At 34.9% G+C, this 19,050-nt stretch overlaps 1 protein-coding gene across 2 annotated transcripts in view; it reads right to left on the reverse strand.

The window, feature by feature from the left end:
• The window catches only part of VPS50 (VPS50 subunit of EARP/GARPII complex), a 127,797-nt gene that overhangs the window by 91,585 nt on the left and 17,162 nt on the right, over nt 1–19,050 (reverse strand). For both annotated transcript variants that reach the window (XM_032252955.1, XM_032252956.1), the window contains exons 3-9: nt 16,991–17,113; nt 15,823–15,894; nt 13,211–13,264; nt 12,295–12,365; nt 11,479–11,596; nt 11,361–11,396; nt 10,142–10,224 (exon numbers count right to left, since the gene is read on the reverse strand). In XM_032252955.1, the coding sequence (XP_032108846.1) occupies nt 10,142–10,224; nt 11,361–11,396; nt 11,479–11,596; nt 12,295–12,365; nt 13,211–13,264; nt 15,823–15,894; nt 16,991–17,113 (557 nt within the window). The remainder of the gene's footprint in view (nt 1–10,141; nt 10,225–11,360; nt 11,397–11,478; nt 11,597–12,294; nt 12,366–13,210; nt 13,265–15,822; nt 15,895–16,990; nt 17,114–19,050) is intronic.

Raw genomic sequence — 19,050 nt, forward strand, 5'->3', positions numbered from 1 at the left:
ATACTGCATGTTCTAACTCATAAGTGGGAGCTGCACAATGAGAACACAGAGACACAGGGAGGGGAACAATATATGCTGGGGTCTATCAGGGGATGGGTGGGGAGAAGAGCATCAGGAAAAATAGCTAATGCATGCCAGACTTAATACCTAGGTGATGGGTTGATAGGTGCAGCAAACCAGCATGGCACACATTTACCTATGTAACAGACCTGCACATCCTGCACATGTACCCCAGAACTTAAAATAAAATAATGAAATAAATAGCCTCCTAACAAATCTGCACATGCAACACACTTACTTTAAATCAATTCATCCATTTATTTGACAAATACCATCAACCAAACTTTGTATAACATCCTTCAAAAAGCCGTCAGAAATAGCTCTGAGCAGGGGTCTAACTTCACATTGGATTTGGTCAATATTCTACATGATCTGGCAGACGCAGTGTTGTCAAAATGGTTTGTATGTGAGAGACTTTAGGCAAGGCAAGTGCTCTCTAGTCCTGTGGGCCCTACCATCTACTGTTGTCTTACATTTGGCAGCCTCACGTTTATGTTACTTGCCTGGTCCCTAAATACATCTGAGTGCAGCTCTTCGTGTTTTGTTTTGTTTTGTTTTTTTTGAGACGGAATCTCGCTATGTCACCTAGGCTAGAGTGCGGCGGCCCGATCTCAACTCACTGCAATCTCTGCCTCCCACTGCAATCTCTTGAACCTCCCAGGTTCAAGCAATTCTCCTACCTCAACCTCCTGAGTAGCTGGGATTACAGATGCTCACCACCACACCCAGCTAATTTTGCATTCTTAGTAGAGATGGGATTTCACCATGTTGGCCAGGCTGGTCTGGAACTCCTGACCTCAGGCCATCTGCCCGCCTCACCCTCCCAGGGATTATAGGCGTTAGCCACCGTGAGTGCAGCTCTTAATTAGAGCAAAACAAAACAAAAACAACAACAACAAAAACCACACATTTATCTCCTGCTTTAAATCTTTTGGCATCTCCCTATTAAACTAGGGAGAAAAGCCCCAAATTAGTATAGCATGTAGATCTTTAACAATCTGACATGAAAAATTAACTTCCCATTCGCTTTGCAATGCCTATATTTGAGACATATGTACTGTGCACAGCACCTGAAACAAACTCCAGACTTTCACACCCTCAGTTCTTGTACATAGTGTTCACAATAACTAGAATATCCCTTCTTCCTTTCTCACTCACAAACAACCATCTATCTTTCCAGGCTTAATTCAAATGCCATCTTCTCTGGGAAATCCTTTCCTGTTAAGTAACTACCTCCATAACCGTCATAAAACTCTGTTTATAGCATCCTGTATTATAATAAGGAATACCTGTGGCTATGTCTCCAAGGCACATGCCTTTAAGGCACTGTAGCTTATTCACCAGTGACTCCCCAGAACTAAATTTACTACCTAACACAGACAAGGTAATGAATATTCTGAGTCAAATTTGCAATTCAAAGAAAAATGGCAAAATTTTGCCATCATTCCATCAGCCCCTATTCTCTACCTTAATAAATGAAACTACAGAGATAGAAGGAAAGGGAAGAGAATGTTTTAGAAGAAAAAGAACCACACTGAACTCTGGGTCTGCAGGTGCCTTAGCAAGAAAAGAGACAAGTAAGAGTTAAAGACAATTCCAATATCACATGGAGTTCAAAATTTCACCCAAGGCTGATCCTAGAGTAACAGATACAGAGAGGCAAGGATAAATGGAATAATGAGTAATTCAGAACTGGTAAACATATTCCTTTAGGGAATATTTTAAGTTTGGGGGAAAAAGAAATATATCTGAATTCATTCACAGGTGAGAGCAATGGTTTGTTCAGCTTCTTGATCAAAACAAATGGGGTTTAGTGTTAGTTTATGAAATTATAATAAACCTAGATGTTTTTATGGTTGTTATTAAAGGTAAATGATTCTATATTCTATTTATTAAGATTTAATGCAAATGTGGTAAGGTAAATAGTATGTAGAAAATTATAAACATAAAAATCTATAAATCAAAAATTTAGTTTTATTAAAAATACTTTCAAAATGTACAACTGCAATTTGACAACAATTTCTTACTAATTAATAATATATATATAAAAGTTACATGATTAAATAATGGACATTAACTGTACAGCTTTTAAAGAAGCTCTTAGCTATCATTTAGAAACATGAATTCAAGCCATTTTGATCAATTAATCAAAGTATGTTAAAAGGATCCATTCATAAACATTTTGATAAATAAATGCAACATTATGGTCAAAAAAATTAGCAATTTTAAGATGGAAGGCTAAAAGCCTTTAAAAGCTATCTGCAAGCTGAATGGAATGAATCAAACAATTCTACAAAGCATTTTTACCATCACTACAGGAAATATTAAAAATAACTTAGCCATACAGAACGAATTAATAGTGTTCTTTAAACAGCTGATTTAGGACACACATACACTTGCAAGAATGAGTCCTAGAAAGGTTGCATACAAATCAAGATTTTGAAAAAATCTGACTGTACAAAAAGACAAGATGGCACAGCAATAATATCTTAATAATCTTTCCCCAGTCTGTTATTAACAAACCATATGATTTAAGTCACGTCCTTTAATATCTCCAGGCATCAGTTTCCTATATAAAGGTGGGCTAGAGAGAAAGGGCTGCTTTCAGTGCTAGCGTTTCATGATTCTTTTACTTGCTGAAAACATGTTACTCAATTGCCCAATTTGTACATGGTTCAGTAAAGTTCTAAAACTTTTAGAATTAGCTTAAGTAAATGTTCTTCCAAGTTTATACTGTATATCCATGGCCCAAAGACGTTGACATTCCAGTCTGTTTAATCAGAGCCTATTCCAGTGGTTTTCAATCTACTTACAGGAAGCAGAGAATTTATCAGGACATCTCAGAGAAAACCTGATTTTTAAACTCTCTGAAGCTAAACCAACAACTTTTAAGTACCATGAAGTGCCTATATGATCCTTCAAATCATACATGGGCTATAATAGAACTCCTAAGATCACTTTGGATCTAACTAGATCTCTGTCTTTACTTAACTTTACTTAACTCTGTCCCTAACCTTGGCTGGGTGAGGTGACTCAGGCTTGTAATCCCAATACTTTGGGAGGCCGAAGCGGGAGGATCGTCTGAGATCAGGAGTTCGAGAACAGCCTGGCCAACATGATGAAACCCCATCTCTACTAAAAATAGAAAAAATTAGCTGGGCATGGTGGCACACACCTGTGGTCTCAGCTACTCAGGAGGCTGAGGCAACAGAATCGCTTGAACCAGGGAGGTGGAGGTTACAGCGAGCCATGATCGTATCACTGCACTCCTGCCTGGGTGACAGAGCAAGACTCCGTCTCAAAAAAAAAAAAAAAAAATCCCTGACCTTATCTATTACCACAAAGCTCAGAGTCCATTACTAATATGCTAATATGTTCAAAACATCTCACTTTATTAACTATAATTCTAGATCAGAGATCGGAACCTGAAGGCAAAATCCAGCTGGAAGCCTATGTTTCTAAATAAAGTTTTACTAGAACAGAACCACATCCCTTTGTTTACATTTAGTCTACAACTACTTTCAGACTAAAAAGGCAGAGTTGAATAGTTGCAACGGAAACATTATGGTATGTAAAATCTAAAATATTTACTATCAGGCCCTTTAAAGACAGTCTGCCAAGCCCATGCTAGAGTTCAGCAGAAGACCTTTTAGTTGGTCAACTGATAAAAGTTAAAACACCGTATATGTGTATATGTATACAGTGTACATGTATATATATACTGTATATGTATATAGTATACAGTATATGTATACAGTATACAGTATATGTATACTGTATATGTATACAGTATACAGTATATGTATACTGTATACATACAAATTATGTGTGTGTGTGTGTGTGTGTATTACTTTTTTAAAATTAGTAAACGGTAAAAGTGGTTTACTCCAGGGATTAGGAAAGGGAAAGTTGAATGGGGCAGAAAGAAAACCCTTTGCATTTTGTTTAAAACCCTCTTGTTTATTATGATTTTTGCCACATGCAACTATTATTTTACATTATTTAAAACAACACAACATGGAAGAAGGAGGCAGAGAAAAATAAGTTAAAATAAAAGATAAAGGAGTGCAGGTGGTAGCATCATAGCATGGCATCAAAAACTTGGTCCAAGCTGACCAAGCAACAAAGACTCAGGATCTAGACAGTGGATCAAGCTGAGGCCTGGCAACCCAGAAGAAACAATCAATGTTCAAATATTACTCAAGGCAGGGCTCCTTAAGGTCTCTGACCTTAGAGGAAGAAAGTAGGCACATCTTGCTATAAATAAATTAAATGCAATAGCGGAAGAAAAGTTCCCAGTATTGCTAAATTTGTAAGCTGCATTCATTTGCCATAGGATGTAAAGACTTTCTACAACCTACAAGTTTCACTAAACTACCAAGATCATATTCTGAGAAAAAATGAAGGGATTCTTGAAAGATTATTAGACATTTAATACATCTGTTTATGTTAAAGTACAGTACTCAACAAACTAGTTCAGTAGTATGCAAACTTCTCAGTGCATAATGCTATCAGGCTTCCTCAAGTAGTTTCTTTCAAATGAAATCTAGTAATAAACCAGTTTTGACTTTTAAAAATTACTTTTTTTGAAACAAATTTAGACAAATTCCAAGTGAAAAAGAAATTAAGTACTTTATTCACAGATACGCTTTAGCATAAACACATTCTGATTCTTATTCTCAATAAATCCCACTAAATGACTCTCTCAATCAACTCAGGAAATGTCAAATAATGTAAAAATGTTCTCGGTCAGTTATAAAAGTGGACAAAACTGGGATTACTGTATCTTTTATTAAAAATGCTGAAACATGGCACATCTCAAGGAAGATACAAGGTGCAGAGGAAGTGCCAGTTCTTTCATTTTTTCAACCAACTGGCTGCATCATTATGTGACAGTCATTCCTTAGTCTACGTGGAGATTGTTCTGAGACCCTCTGTAGACATCAAAATCCATGGATGCTCAAGTCTTTTATATAAAATGGCACAGCACTTGCATATAACCTATCCACATCCTCCTCTGTACTTTAAATCATCTTGATTACTTATAATGTTTAATACAATGTAAATGCATGTAAAAAGTTACGTTGTATTAATTTTTATTTGTATATTGCATTGTTATTTTTTGTGTTGTACTGTTATTTTTGTTGCTGCTTTTTTCTTTCCAAATACTTTCCATTTCTGGCTGGTTGAATCCAGAGATACAGAAAACATGGATACAGAAGGCTGATTATACTTGGCATTTCATGTATTAAACTACCTAGTCATATAACGTGAGACTTAACAAGATATAGAGTCAGTATCTGTTTATGCAGAAGCAAATATGTAAATTCTGTTTTTCCTACTTTCAGAATCGGAAGAGTCAGCCCTAAGTTTTTCCATGTTAGCTACTCCAAGTAACTCTCCTTAGACCACAGGGTCTCTGCTCTCTACCAAAAACAAAAACCTTATTTCCAATAAAGGAGTGATGTGACTAGGAAAGAAAAGAGGAACACACAATCTGCCAAGGAAAAATTAAGAGGTAGACAATCAGGTACACTGTGCATATAAACTTGCTTAAAAAAAAAAAAAAAAAAAAGAGTCACACCAGAATTCAGAAATGTTCTACATCATGGGGTGATTCTCTTAAAAACCATTTCTAAAGGGAAAATATTTATGATTCTCTAGTCATCAACAAGAATTGGAATATATATATAAATGTTTAAAAAAATGAGAATATATAAATTCAGTTGGAAGTTAATTACTGTTCTTATGATTACTAGAATGCAAAATGCTTGTTCACTCTAATTCACTCAGGTCCAAGCAAAGATTAAATCTTGCCTTTGGCTAAGTTCCACAAGCCCAAGTCAATTAAATACATTTTTAAAACGTGGATGAATCCTGTATGAGTAGGCCCAACTAGAGAGCAACAGTGTACTAGGAAGACCAGAGGAAAAAGAGCAAAAGAAAGAAAAACACACAGAAAATAAGAGGTGTATCTAATTTATAAAGACAAAAATAAAAGAATGTTACAATAATAATGTCTTTTATCTTTCGGACTCAACACGACCCACATATCAATTAACTCTACCCCTATATCCCACATCGTATCATCTACAAAAGAAGTGAATAAACTTATTATGCTTTAGCATATAAACAAGGAGGACCTTTTGTTGTATCCTAGTTAGGAGGACATGGGTGTACAGAAGAGAAGAGCTGGGCTAACAGAAGCCGGGCTATCGCTGTCCACTTTTGGCTTCACCTTTAACCTCCTGAGCACATCGCTATTAAGACCCCTCTGGCCCATCTCACTGCGTCTTTGAAACAGAGAAAATAAAATCAACACTCTTCCTTCCCTGACCAAAAAAGAGTAAAACAACAGGTGAAGGGAAAGAGGGAATGGCGTTAGGCAGGTGAATGGTGGCTGGCAAATGACGCTGTGCTGGTATGGGGTGGAGAAGAAACACTAGCAGAGGGGCTATCATCATCCACCAGACAGCTCCAACTAATCTCTGCTCTCTGAGTCACCCTGACACTGTCACTAAATCACCAAGTTAAAAACACAACTTTATCTAACAGTTTTCCTAAGATATCTAAAGTAAAACCCCATTACAAAGAATTCCTTGGTATGTTTGAATGTATGTGTAATGTATTTTTACCTATTTGCAGAGAATAAGACCAATTTTTCTTATTATCACATGCATGACTCACTTATCTAAAAACAGTATGCTGCTTATACACTGCATTACTGAAAATAAAATAACTATTAATTTAAATATTTTCAGTTTCAACCTTTTTATTTCATCCGATAACTGTAGCCACGCCTCCTCCACATATCACTATGTCCATTAATTTAAAAAGTGCTCAGAAGCACTTTTATATCAATTTTAGAAAGCTCAAATAAGAATTTCTTTCAGAGAGATTTTTTACAGTTAACACTCATCATGTAAGACATTTACTTTAGCAAAGCTAAAATAGATTTTTAATTATATGAAAGTTTCAACACATCACCTGCTCCCTCAATTTCCTGCCAACAAATTCCATGCTCGTTCTTTCCCATTATAATAGATAGTGACCTTTTCAAAGTCAATCTCTGCTATAATCCCTGCAAAGCCTTAGTATATTATTATGCCATTTTATTTTCAGCTTCTCTTTCCCACCAATTTTCAAATATTGATGTTTCTCCTTCATAATTCCACATCTGTCCTCGTCATAAGATTTCCCCACCTTACACTTGATAGTTCAACCAACTCCCACCATATCTGTCCCCAAAAGGTCAACTATGACCTCTCTGTTGCTATAAATCCAATATATACATATTTTCAGTCTTCATTTTGCTTGGTATCTCTGTGACAAAGATTTCATTCCTGGTGTAGACAGTTTCCTATACACAACCCTCATATCCTGGCCTACGTTAAGTCCTCCTGCTCTTCCTTCAGGTCCTCCTTTAGTCTTGATCCCCAAAGGAGAGTTAGATCCAAATGGTTCCACTGTATGCACAACTTCCTTCTCTTTAAAACCTAAATCTACTGGTGCCTACTTTATGTTAAATCCTTGATAGATTATGCTTCTTATGAAACCAGGGATTATACTGATTATACTGTATGTGGCTTATCACCATACTGCCAATTTCAAAGCAAAGTACCTGTCATAAACACTCTGTAAATACATAACCATCTGAATTATTTTCACCCAGTAATCAAGCTGTTATCATATAACAGATTTATCACTGCAAAATGAACTAAATGGATGCTTTGGTTAAAATGGATTTGTTTTTTTCAGGACCTAGAATGGCTTGTTAGAAATTTCTGAATACATTCAACATACTAAAACTAATTCTCTATTTACTTAACCTAGTAAGTGTAAATGACATCATCAAGTTTCTAATAATGACAGTCACTCTTAAAATGGACAAAACTAAAGTATCACTGGTACTACTCAATTAATATCCTAACCAAATAAAAAACATGTAACTTCAAGCTGGGTGTATTGGCTCATGCCTGTAATACCAGTACTTTGGGAGACGGAGGCTGGCAGATCACTTCAGGTCAGGAGTTAAGTGGACATGGTGAAGCCCCGTCTCTACTAAAAATACAAAAACTAGCCAGACATGGTGGTGGGCACCTGTAATCCCAGCCACTTGGGAGACTGAGGCAGGAGAAGCGCTTGAATTCAGGAATCAGAACCCAGTGAGCCAAGTTCATGCCACTGCACTCCAACCTGGGCGACAGAGTAAGACTCCATCACAAACAAACAAATGTACAACTTCAATCTGCATGTTTTAAAGAAAAAAACAACATAGGGACTTAAATAGCATCTCTGAGAGCAAACAATCCAGCCCTTAGCCTATAACCAGCAAAGATCTATGATATGAGAGAATTTTTTTAAATTAATTCAAACCTATATTAATGTTTTGCTCTACTATAATATGTTTACTTTTCAGGTACTAGCAAACAACATCTATAACAACAGTGAGTCATGCTCACTGAATGCCAAAATCTCCATTCAGGAGAGACAAACGGAACACAATCTGGGATAGGTATAAATTTAACTTGAAACTGGATTTACTTGGCACGTACACTATTTTACTTAGATTGTACATTTATTTGTGATGGCTTTAGAGGAATATTGGAAACTACACCTAGGGATCAGAGCTTCTCCAAGGTACTATCACAAGTAATGCAAATTCTTCATTTTAAGCAAACCAAAATGCTATTAATAAAGTTAGAAATAATACCAAAATATGCAGTAGCTATTTTTCTATTGTACATTTAACAATAAACAAAAGACGTAACACATTAAATACAAAATCACTTAAATATTACAAACATGATTATTATATAAATTAAAATTATACTTAAATTTTCCAAAAGACTTCTTATCATGAGGACCCAAATGCTTGAACCATCTGGATCTTAAAAACAAGCTGCAATAATATCCTTAATATTTATAAGCTGGGCAAAATTAAGGAAGAATTCCCAAGAGATGCAATGGAAATATGAACAGATCATTTATTCTTGTCTACAACTCTATAAATATAGAATCATAAAAAAAGCTCATCATCACTGGTCCTTAGAGAAATGCAAATCAAACCACAATGAGATACCATCTCACACCAGTTAGAATGGCAATCATCAAAAAGTCAGGAAAGAACAGATGCTGAAGAGGATGTGAAGAAATAGGAACGCTTTTACACTGTTGATGGGGGTGTAAATTACTTCAATCATTGTGGAAGACAGTGTGGTGATTCCTCAAGGATCTAGAACCAGAAATACCATTTTGACCCAGCAATCTCATTACAGGGTATATACCCAAAGGATTAGAAATCATTCTACTATAAAGACACATGCACATGTATGTTTATTACAGCACTATTCACAATAGCAAAGGGTTGGAACCAACCCAAATGCCCATCAATCATAGGCTGGATAAAGAAAATGTGGCACATATACACCATGGAATATTATGCAGCCATAGAAAAGGATGAGTTCGTGTCCTTTGCAGGGACATTGATGAAGCTGGAAACCATCAATCTCAGCAAACTAACACAAGAACAGAAAACCAAACACTGCATTTTCTCACTCATAAGTGGGTTTTGAACACTGAGAACACATGGACACAGGGAGGGGAACATCACACACCAGGGTCTTACAGGGAGTAGGGGGATAGGGGAGGGATAGCATTAGGAGAAATACCTAATGCAGATGACGGGTTGATGAATGCAGCAAACCACCATGGCACATGTACACCTATGTAACAAACCTGCACATTCTGAACGTGTATCCCAGAACTTAAAATGTAATAATAAATAAATAGTGTTAAAAATAAATAAATAAACAAGAAAAATAGAAGCAATTCGATTGGAAAAAATACGAAAAATAAGTTTCAGTGAGGTGACCAAAAAAAGCAGGAATGATAACTATCTAATCTTTCACACCTTAAAACCTATTATTTTTCATTTTATTGTACTACCCATATATAAACATGAATGTTAAACTAGAACTAGTACTTTATACTAGCTTTCAATGTTTATTAACATTGTTACACAACTGCTACATAAAAAACTGACAATAGAATCTGCTTTAAAACTTTTATATGACCTTACCTTATACAACTGTAATGTTTAAAAGTGCTGGCAGCTTTCTGACATTCAAGGCACAATTGAATAGCTCCTGGATAGTCTTCTTCCTTCAAGATGACAACAACAGGAGTCATTAGACTAGAAACATTTTTTCTTAAAGCCCTTGACAAAAACACATCTCTGTTCATATTCTAACCAAAAGTTACAGAATCAAAAAAAAATTAATTCCTCTTAGATTATCAATGATAGATAAATGACAAAATATAAGAGGCAACTATTTCCAGGCCTAAAATATATATATAGAAGAAATATTTAAAATATTCTATTCCCTCAAAGTAACAGCCTTCTGAGACCATGACTTATGGATAAATCTTAAAGCCTTAGCTGCTTTGCAAGAAAGGTTTTCTTTAACTGTTAACATATCTTCTTAGAGTAATGCCTATATAAAATGCTCCAGAATAGTTTGCATTCTGTTTGTAATTGATATTCAACAATTTACCACCAAAAAAATAAATAGTTCTAAAGAAGTAAATTTGGAAAAAAACAACATATTAATAACCTCAGAGTATTTTTATCACCTAACAGTAACTTAATGCCAAATGAATTTTTCATATGAGTTTCTGAAACCCTAGTTCGCGGTAATAGTCGAGAAGTAATAAAATAATTATATGGAAAACCACAAAAACTTTTCCCTATGCTCAATTCTAAATTGAGCAGATGCAATTCAAACCACTGGTGATACTGATAAGGACAAAGTACCTACCCCAAGGAGCTCAGGTATTATGAGGAAACATACATATTACATTATGCTTTGGTGAACCTTATGACAGAAGTAAACAGAAAATGCTAAGAATGCATCAAAGAGAAAACAGATGGCTCTCTCAGAAAAGCAATTAATACATGATACTGAACATAACTACAGTATCGCACTTTCCTTTAATTACTACTATTTGTTAGATTAAAAAGATGTTAATTTTTATTGTTGTTTGGATGCAATACAATCAAATTGTTAACATTCCAGTGTTATTATAAGATAAATGTTTCCCTAAATACATTTGCTTTTCTAAATGAAGTATATACCATGTCAATAGAAAAAGGCTCCAGAGCAAGTATCTTTATGTGTCTAAAAATACTCTTTATATCATATACCAATTTGAGAAAAATGCACTTCTGAATTTTGTCTGCTTTAATGTTTCCATACAATATCACTACAACTTTAAATTTCCAAAACTTGTTAACTTACCTCCAGCATTTCACTTAAGCGTACATCTGTTCTTTGCTGAAAAAACAAAAATCAAAAGTAAAATCTGTTTCAACCACAAAATTCAGTTTTAATATTTTTTAAAATGACCCATATATACCAATGTTTTTATAGTTCTCAGAGATTTCAGAAGTCCAATCAGCAACTGACGTTTCCTTTGATTTGCAAGAAGGCCTAAACTAGCTTGAGTAAAACCTTCTTTTGCAATATTCAAGTGTCTGCAAAAGTGAACAATAAATAGTTAAATGTTTTTTATTATAATAATAATACTATCTGCACAGAACAATTAGGTAACTAATGAAGCAGTGAAATGGATTACATTAAAACCAAGGATTTAAACTACTATTTGACAAATATACTCAATGGCCAGTCTAAACCAACATTACTCAGAACACCGTGAGAAGATTGGTGCCAATTCACAACCTGCTAGTGGTCTATAACAAAAAAGTACAGAAACTGAGAATAACCACTTAAAACACTTTGTGTAAAAGCTGACAGAATAATTATTCTTTGTGACTCTAATAATTTTTAAAAAATCAACACTGTATTATATGTCTTTCCTTCTTTATTTCATTTTATTACTAATTTGTTTTTATTGCATTACTTAAAAATAACAGCCTGTAACAGATTGGAAATTTTAGGAAGAAAAAAATAGGTCCTTCGCCACAAATAGTTTGAGAAGCACTAGTCTAAATAATACAAAAACAGTAATTTTTTTAAACCCATAGGTAGATTTAGAGATATTTCCCACAAACCCTCTTAGCGTAGTCTTTAGATCATAATACATATTTGCTTAATGAATGATATTCTAGAAACCACAGCCATAATTTAAAAAATCAATTATTAATTATAGATTCTATAGTTATTCTTGAAATATTATCCAGCTTAAAGAACAAAATATCATCAAAAGAAATACCTTCTCCCATTTGTACAGATAACAGCAGCTAATTGAAGACCTGTCTGCAATGAGGTAACTCTTTCAAGTTCCTATGGAAAGATTAGGTACAGGTTATTATCAGAGGTATTTTATTTTTCTTTCTTATTTATATAGTACTCTTAAAAACTCTAGTCAGTTTCAAAGAAAACCTACTTGAAAAACAAAGTAGCATCGAAAATACCTGAACTTGAAAACTGTTAGTATATTTTTCACAAAATTTTTAAAGTGACTACTTGCAAATGATTTTCACAATGACAGATGACAAAATATTTAGTCAGTATTGCTTGTAAGGAAATCTAGACCCAACTTGTTACGGACAGGAAGAAACAAATACCAGTAACATATCTATTTAAATGTTTCTACCCAAGAGAACGTCACAAGGTAATTAAAGGATATGGACAAATATGATTTCTGTTTACTAAGATGCTTTGACAATGAAAGTCTTCATTTGAACATTGGTAGACATTTCAATGGATTTTGAACGCTCTGATCTCCTAATGAAAACACAGATTCAGTTATACGGTTCCAATTTCATCATATTTTAAAGCCAGATTGTTATATTGCCAATGAGTGGTCAATACTGCTGAATCTGTTTGTCTGTTAATGGGAGTAATTTTCACCGGCTCTTCCAAAGTTTGAAAAACCCAAGAGATCACTTTAGAATCATATATAAAAACCCTTCACTTCTTCAGTTTGATAAATTACCCCAAATGAAAAAGAAAAATATACATACATAGATACACACACGTGCACACACACACACACACACACAGAGTCAATATATTGCTATAGAATTATAGACCAAAAAAATAATTATAATATTTTGACAGTTCCAAATGTAAATCACTCAACCATTTTAAAATTCTGCTATAAAAAATAACAAATATTATCCTACCTTTACATAAGCAGGCTGTTTTTCAAGGATTAAATCTGCTACTTTTTTAGATACCTATAAGAAGATGTAATCAAACAAAGGAAGTAAAAGAACAAGCCTCATGCTTCCTATGACATTTTATATTTGAATTTTTAAAAGAATATTCCATAGATCTCCCCAATAACTTCTAGAGCAGCTACTGGCATACTATGGCCATATACATTTCCCTGGGCTATGAAATTAGTAAAAGAGGTAATATAATAAAGCACATTGCACGGGTTCTGTCCTTAACAGAAACTCGATAAATGATCATTATTGTTGTTAATAATATGAGTCTCATTATCTGATTTACCTAACATTAATCAAAAAATGTAACCATCTTTAAGGGAATAGGACTTTATTGAAAAAGATGAAACTGCTAAGCAGATTTTTAATCAACTGAATTTATGGAGACAATATCTGGAAATAAAACTTGCTTGTACCCTTTAGATCCTTTATGCTGCATAAGAAGACAAGCAAGTAGTTTGGTCCTCTACTTCTGAAAAGCTGAAAACATGTTTTTTGGAATGCTATGAAGATATCTAAGGTTGTGTATAGTATTCTGTGAATAATACTAATATATGCAAGTTAGAAGTATAATGATTTTGAACATGAGGCTCTAATTCCACCATTTCAGGGTACCTGCCATCTTCACTAACAGATACAGCACATGCAGCATGAAGCAGGACACACAGAAGGTATTTAGGGAGTGTATACTCCAGAAACACAATTGGCTCCCCTTCCGCCTTCCCCAGGCCAACTGAGAACAAAACATTGCATGTCCACTATACTAATGCATTAACCCTTTCACATTTTCTTAATCTGCCTCAAGCATCTTTGAAATTATGTAAATTAATTTTTAGATACACTCATAGTTTCTGTCTAGAAAGAGAGATTCCACTAAAGTTAAGAAAATCAAATGTTAAATGGCTTTTAGACTTCAATTAATGAAGAAATATCAATGTTATTCCTAAATATCGTTTTAATAATTCCAAACGTTCCCCAGGATTGTCTAGTAATAGAGTACTGATCCATGGCCTGTGAGGAACCAGGATACACAGCAGGAATTGAGTGGCAGGTGAGCAAGTGAAGCTTTATCTGTATTTACGGCCACTCCCAGTCACTTGCATTACAGCCTGAGTTGCTCAACCCATCAGATCAGCGATGGCATTAGATTCTCACAGGAGCACTAACCCTATCCCTACTGTAAACTGCGCATACGAGGAATCGAGGTTGTGCACTCCTTATGAGAATCTAATGCCTGATAATCTGTCACTGTCTCCCATCAGATGGGACTATCTAGTTGCAGGAAAACAAGCTAAGGGATCCCACTGATTCTACATTACGCTGAGTTGAATAATTATTTCATTATATATTATAATGGAATAATAATAGAAATAAAGTATACAATAAATGAAATGCACTTGAATCACTCTGAAACCATCCCCATTCAACCCCCCACCAGTCCATGGAAAAATTGTCTTCCACAAGGCTGGTCCCTGGTGCCAAAAGAATTGGTAACTGCTGCTCTAGAGCTCAAATCCCTTCTCCTGCCCAAGACTGCCCTACCACGCCACTAAGACTTCTGAGTGTAACAGAAAAGTATACCTTCCTTTGTTTGCCAGTTGTATTATTAAAAATCATATCTTAAATTCAAACAGATAAACTTATTCCTACTGGTCCTTTGGTTGAAAAAAATATCACGTGCTACCATTAATTAAGCCCCCTACAGTAGAATCTGAATTTCATAAAGTGGGTTTGGCCTAACATGAAGAAATTATACAATCACAGAAATTTTACAGCATTAAAGAAAATGCAAGCCTAACCTATCACTTCATTGATAAACAAAAGGGAATAACTGAGGTTAAATGATTTATACAACTTCATAGTTAAATAGTGACTACAACTCAGATTTTCTGAATCTCACGGGGACCTTTATTCTGAGAAAAGGATACTCCATTACAGGACCAGGCATAGTGGCTCTCGCCTGTAATCCCAGTGTTTGGGAAGCTGAGACAGGAGAACTGCTTGAGTCCCAGAGTTCGAGACCAGCCTGGGCAACATAGTGAGACGCCTTCTCTACAAAATATTTAAAAAATAGCCAGATACAGTGGCACATGCCTGTAGTCCCAACTACTCAGGAGGCTAAGATGGGAGAATTATCTGAGTCCAGGAGAGAGAGGCTGCAGTGAGCCCTAGCAGTGCCACTGCACTCTAACCCGGGCAACACAAGACCCTGTCTCAAAAGCCAAAAAAGAATACTCAGTTACAAAACTATGGGTAGGGAAATCATGTATGTATGACAAGGAGCCTAAAGGTACCTACTAATCTAAAACGAAGTTCAAAGTTCTTTGATCACATTTAGGATTACAGAGAGAAAATGCCAAGTTCTAGAAGCAAATCTATCAAAGTAACATAAGGAAAACCACAGGCATTAAATTTTAATACAAATGCATCATTTGAATCAGTCATGTTAAACAAGATTTGTTTCTATGTTAATTATTAGTTAAAACCATAAATCTGCAAACATTATCCCTCTCTGTTATGTTTCATCTGCAGTTTTGTCAGTAGAAAACATGGTTTTTTTTACTTACTGCAGCTTGCTGTTGTTTCAATTTGTCTCTGTACTCTTCTAATTCTTGCAAATTGAGAACAGGTGGAAGCTTCTACAGAAAAAAAAAAATCATGAATGAAGAAGAAAAAATAAATTGTTTAATTTGGTTTCATTTACCTGGACCCTTCTGACTAGTGAACTACAATCTATGCAAACAAAACAGCATCACATCCCACTGCCCTCCATGCTGCCTGTCCTCCCAACCTCCCTCCTAGACTCCAACCACAAAAGTCTACACATCTTTAGCACACAGCCCTCTGGTTCCATCCTTCATCCAGCCTTGTTACTTTCACTGCTGCTGCTCTACCTTCTGGGGACCCGGGGGACTTTGGGGGACCATTGGGGACGCTGGACCCTAAGCTGGCAGACACTGCTGCCATGACCTCTGACAGGAGGATGTGAGAAAGTCCTTAACCCTAACCCCAACTCTACCATCCACAGATACATCCCTATTTGTTTATAATAGAGCTCAAAACAGATTTCTCCTCTGGAATATTACAAACCATAAGTACTACTGTGTGACAGTTGGACAACATTCTGGATTACATCAGCTTTCAGAGAACAGTATCGGAAACGAACCAAAATATGCATACCATTGTGAATACAGGGAAACATTCTCAGTCAATTGACTGATGAAACATCAAACTGAGTTGGGAACTGACTAGCTGTATGTAATGCATATAGCATTTGGTTGTATCTAAAACTAAATTTCACTCTTCTGGCTTTTGTTAAAGTTCCCATAAATTTAAAATGTCAGTATTATAAACATTATGGCATAAGAATCTTTATTATGACTAAACAATTATGTAAATACACATTTCATAATTAAAAGTCTGAGCTTCCCTACACATAAACAATATATAAAATAGGATAGAAACAGCATACTAATGCATTGGTGCTAAAAATTAAAAACCAAAAATACAGAAATGTTTCCCTGACCAATATTCTACAGTTGTACTTAAAGTTACATTAAAAAAAATAATTTCATCGTTAAACAATGCTGACAGTTGATTTAATCACAATGTGGTAATCACAGACCTATTTTGGCACCAAAAATATATAAATGCCTCAAAAAAGCACTCAAATCTCACAAATTCAATCACTGAACAAAATAGGCCTTAGATACATTTTAATGAAATTCTTTTTACCTCCAGCTCATATTTAACAATATCAAATGAATCCGCAGAAAAATACACTTGTTCAATACTATTAATAAGCTCTTGTTCAGCTTGAGGGTCACTCGGCTGTTCTCGAAGTTCCCTGAATTCTTCCTTTAAGGAAAAAAAAAATACAATTATAGTACTTGTAGCTTTTAAAATTCCATCTGCATGGAAATAAATGATCATTTGTCTTAACAGTCACATATGTACCTGGAACAATTCTGACCAAGGATGCAAACCAACAGAAACCAGAAAAGTTCACAGGAAATTAGGAAATAGCCAAACACTAACACTAACAATAAGAGAAAAAAACTAGCCAGTTTGAATATCCAGATTTTATTCTCAATTCCTTGTCTGTCAACAAGGTTGATAAAAATTTAAATATTCAGCAATGAAAAAGTGACTACCTAAACCTATCATACATACATATCACAGATATACACTTACTATTTAACAATATTCTAAAATCTGTCTCACCCACCAGATAATAAGGGAAGAACACCTCAATAACTTCTGGGTCACAATCAACTTTAGAGCCCTAAGCAGAAGACATAAACTATGCTAAAAAATCTCAGTACTCGGCTCTCCAGAAAAGGTTCACAAATTTAGTTCTGTAACTCTCTGAGGCTTCCTTCAAAGTGGATTGCTGCTAAAATTAATGATCTGATAATGAACATAAACTTCTGTATTTGATAAAATGCTATATTTCTAATGATACAGAACAGAGCTTCTGTGGATTTGAAAAAGAGCTTGACAGACAAACCCCTATTCCCAGCGTCAGCATCCTTATCCTATGCAATTTCACTGCATAACGAGATAAAGCTTCAGTTAACTAGTAAATTTTACAATTCAGATACCCACTCCCCTGCCACATTAATCAAGACATTATTATAGGCATACAACAAGTTAGCCATTTGGTTTATAAATTAAAATTAACCTCAAATACATTTATATACACAAAAGGAACTATTATTTTAAATCATTTTACAGTAATTAAAAGAACACAATAAAAATATTAAGGAAATACACAAAAATTATCTGGTCAATTAAAGAACAGTATATTTTTCAAACAGACACATTCTAGATTATTTTATTGCAGGGCATATCTTTTATTTGCCAAAAAAAAAAAAAATCTTTGCTCAGTTATCTTTTAGAGGTTACCTTATATTTTGTATTTGTAAAATTAACTATAAAAGTATTCCCTATTAGTAAGTTCAAGGTAAAGAAAATTAGAACAAATCTAAAATTCAAGAAAATCGTTGGCTGTTTAAATTTAAAATTCCAATAAACTTAGAAGGCAAACTCATAAATATCAAACCTGAATAATCAAAAATGCTGGAAAGGAAAATCCTTCTTCTGTATTAACTCATAAAATACACAGAAAAAAAGGTCAAAGATATAGCCATCACTGAGTCAGCCTGCAATTAGCTACTATGAGTGCAGTAAGAAATCCAAGGTCCCAACAGTGGGAGCTACCTCCCTGAAGGGGTTTATCTACAACACATGAATCCATTTAGCACCCTGAACAGTGGTGCTGCCACACAGACTTTGTTAAAACTCACACTCGTGCAAGGGAAGGTTCCCAACTAGCCTATCAACAGGCAACCTCTATGTATCCAGCGGAAATATGAAATAAGAGTAAGAAATGAGATGGAAGAGGAGGTCTGAACTTCCTGGCAATCTCTTTCCCTAAATGTCCACAGGCTTTTGAAATACCAGCTTCAAATGCTGCAAGTTGAGGGAGGGGAGGAAATGAGGCCCAAGTGACAACATGGCAACATTGCCTCCCGAGGAATTCTGCAGTAACATGAACAAATAAATGCAGTTGATACTGTTCAAGAAAAAATGTTTGAAGATTATAAAAACTGCTAAGATTTTTTTTAATCAGATAGAGAGCCAAGCCAGAAATTCAAATAGACTGCAATGATTAAGTACTTTCATCTTAAAAGCATAAAGGTCAGTGACGTATAACACCATGCTGAGGTTCTCAATACAGTACCTAATTGATTGATAAGAAGTTAAAGATACTTGGATTTTAGCTGCAATTC

This window comes from Sapajus apella, unplaced genomic scaffold (genome assembly GCF_009761245.1).
Source record: "Sapajus apella isolate SASKATOON/1434 unplaced genomic scaffold, GSC_monkey_1.0 scaffold81, whole genome shotgun sequence".
NCBI classification, from domain to species: Eukaryota; Metazoa; Chordata; class Mammalia; order Primates; family Cebidae; genus Sapajus; species Sapajus apella.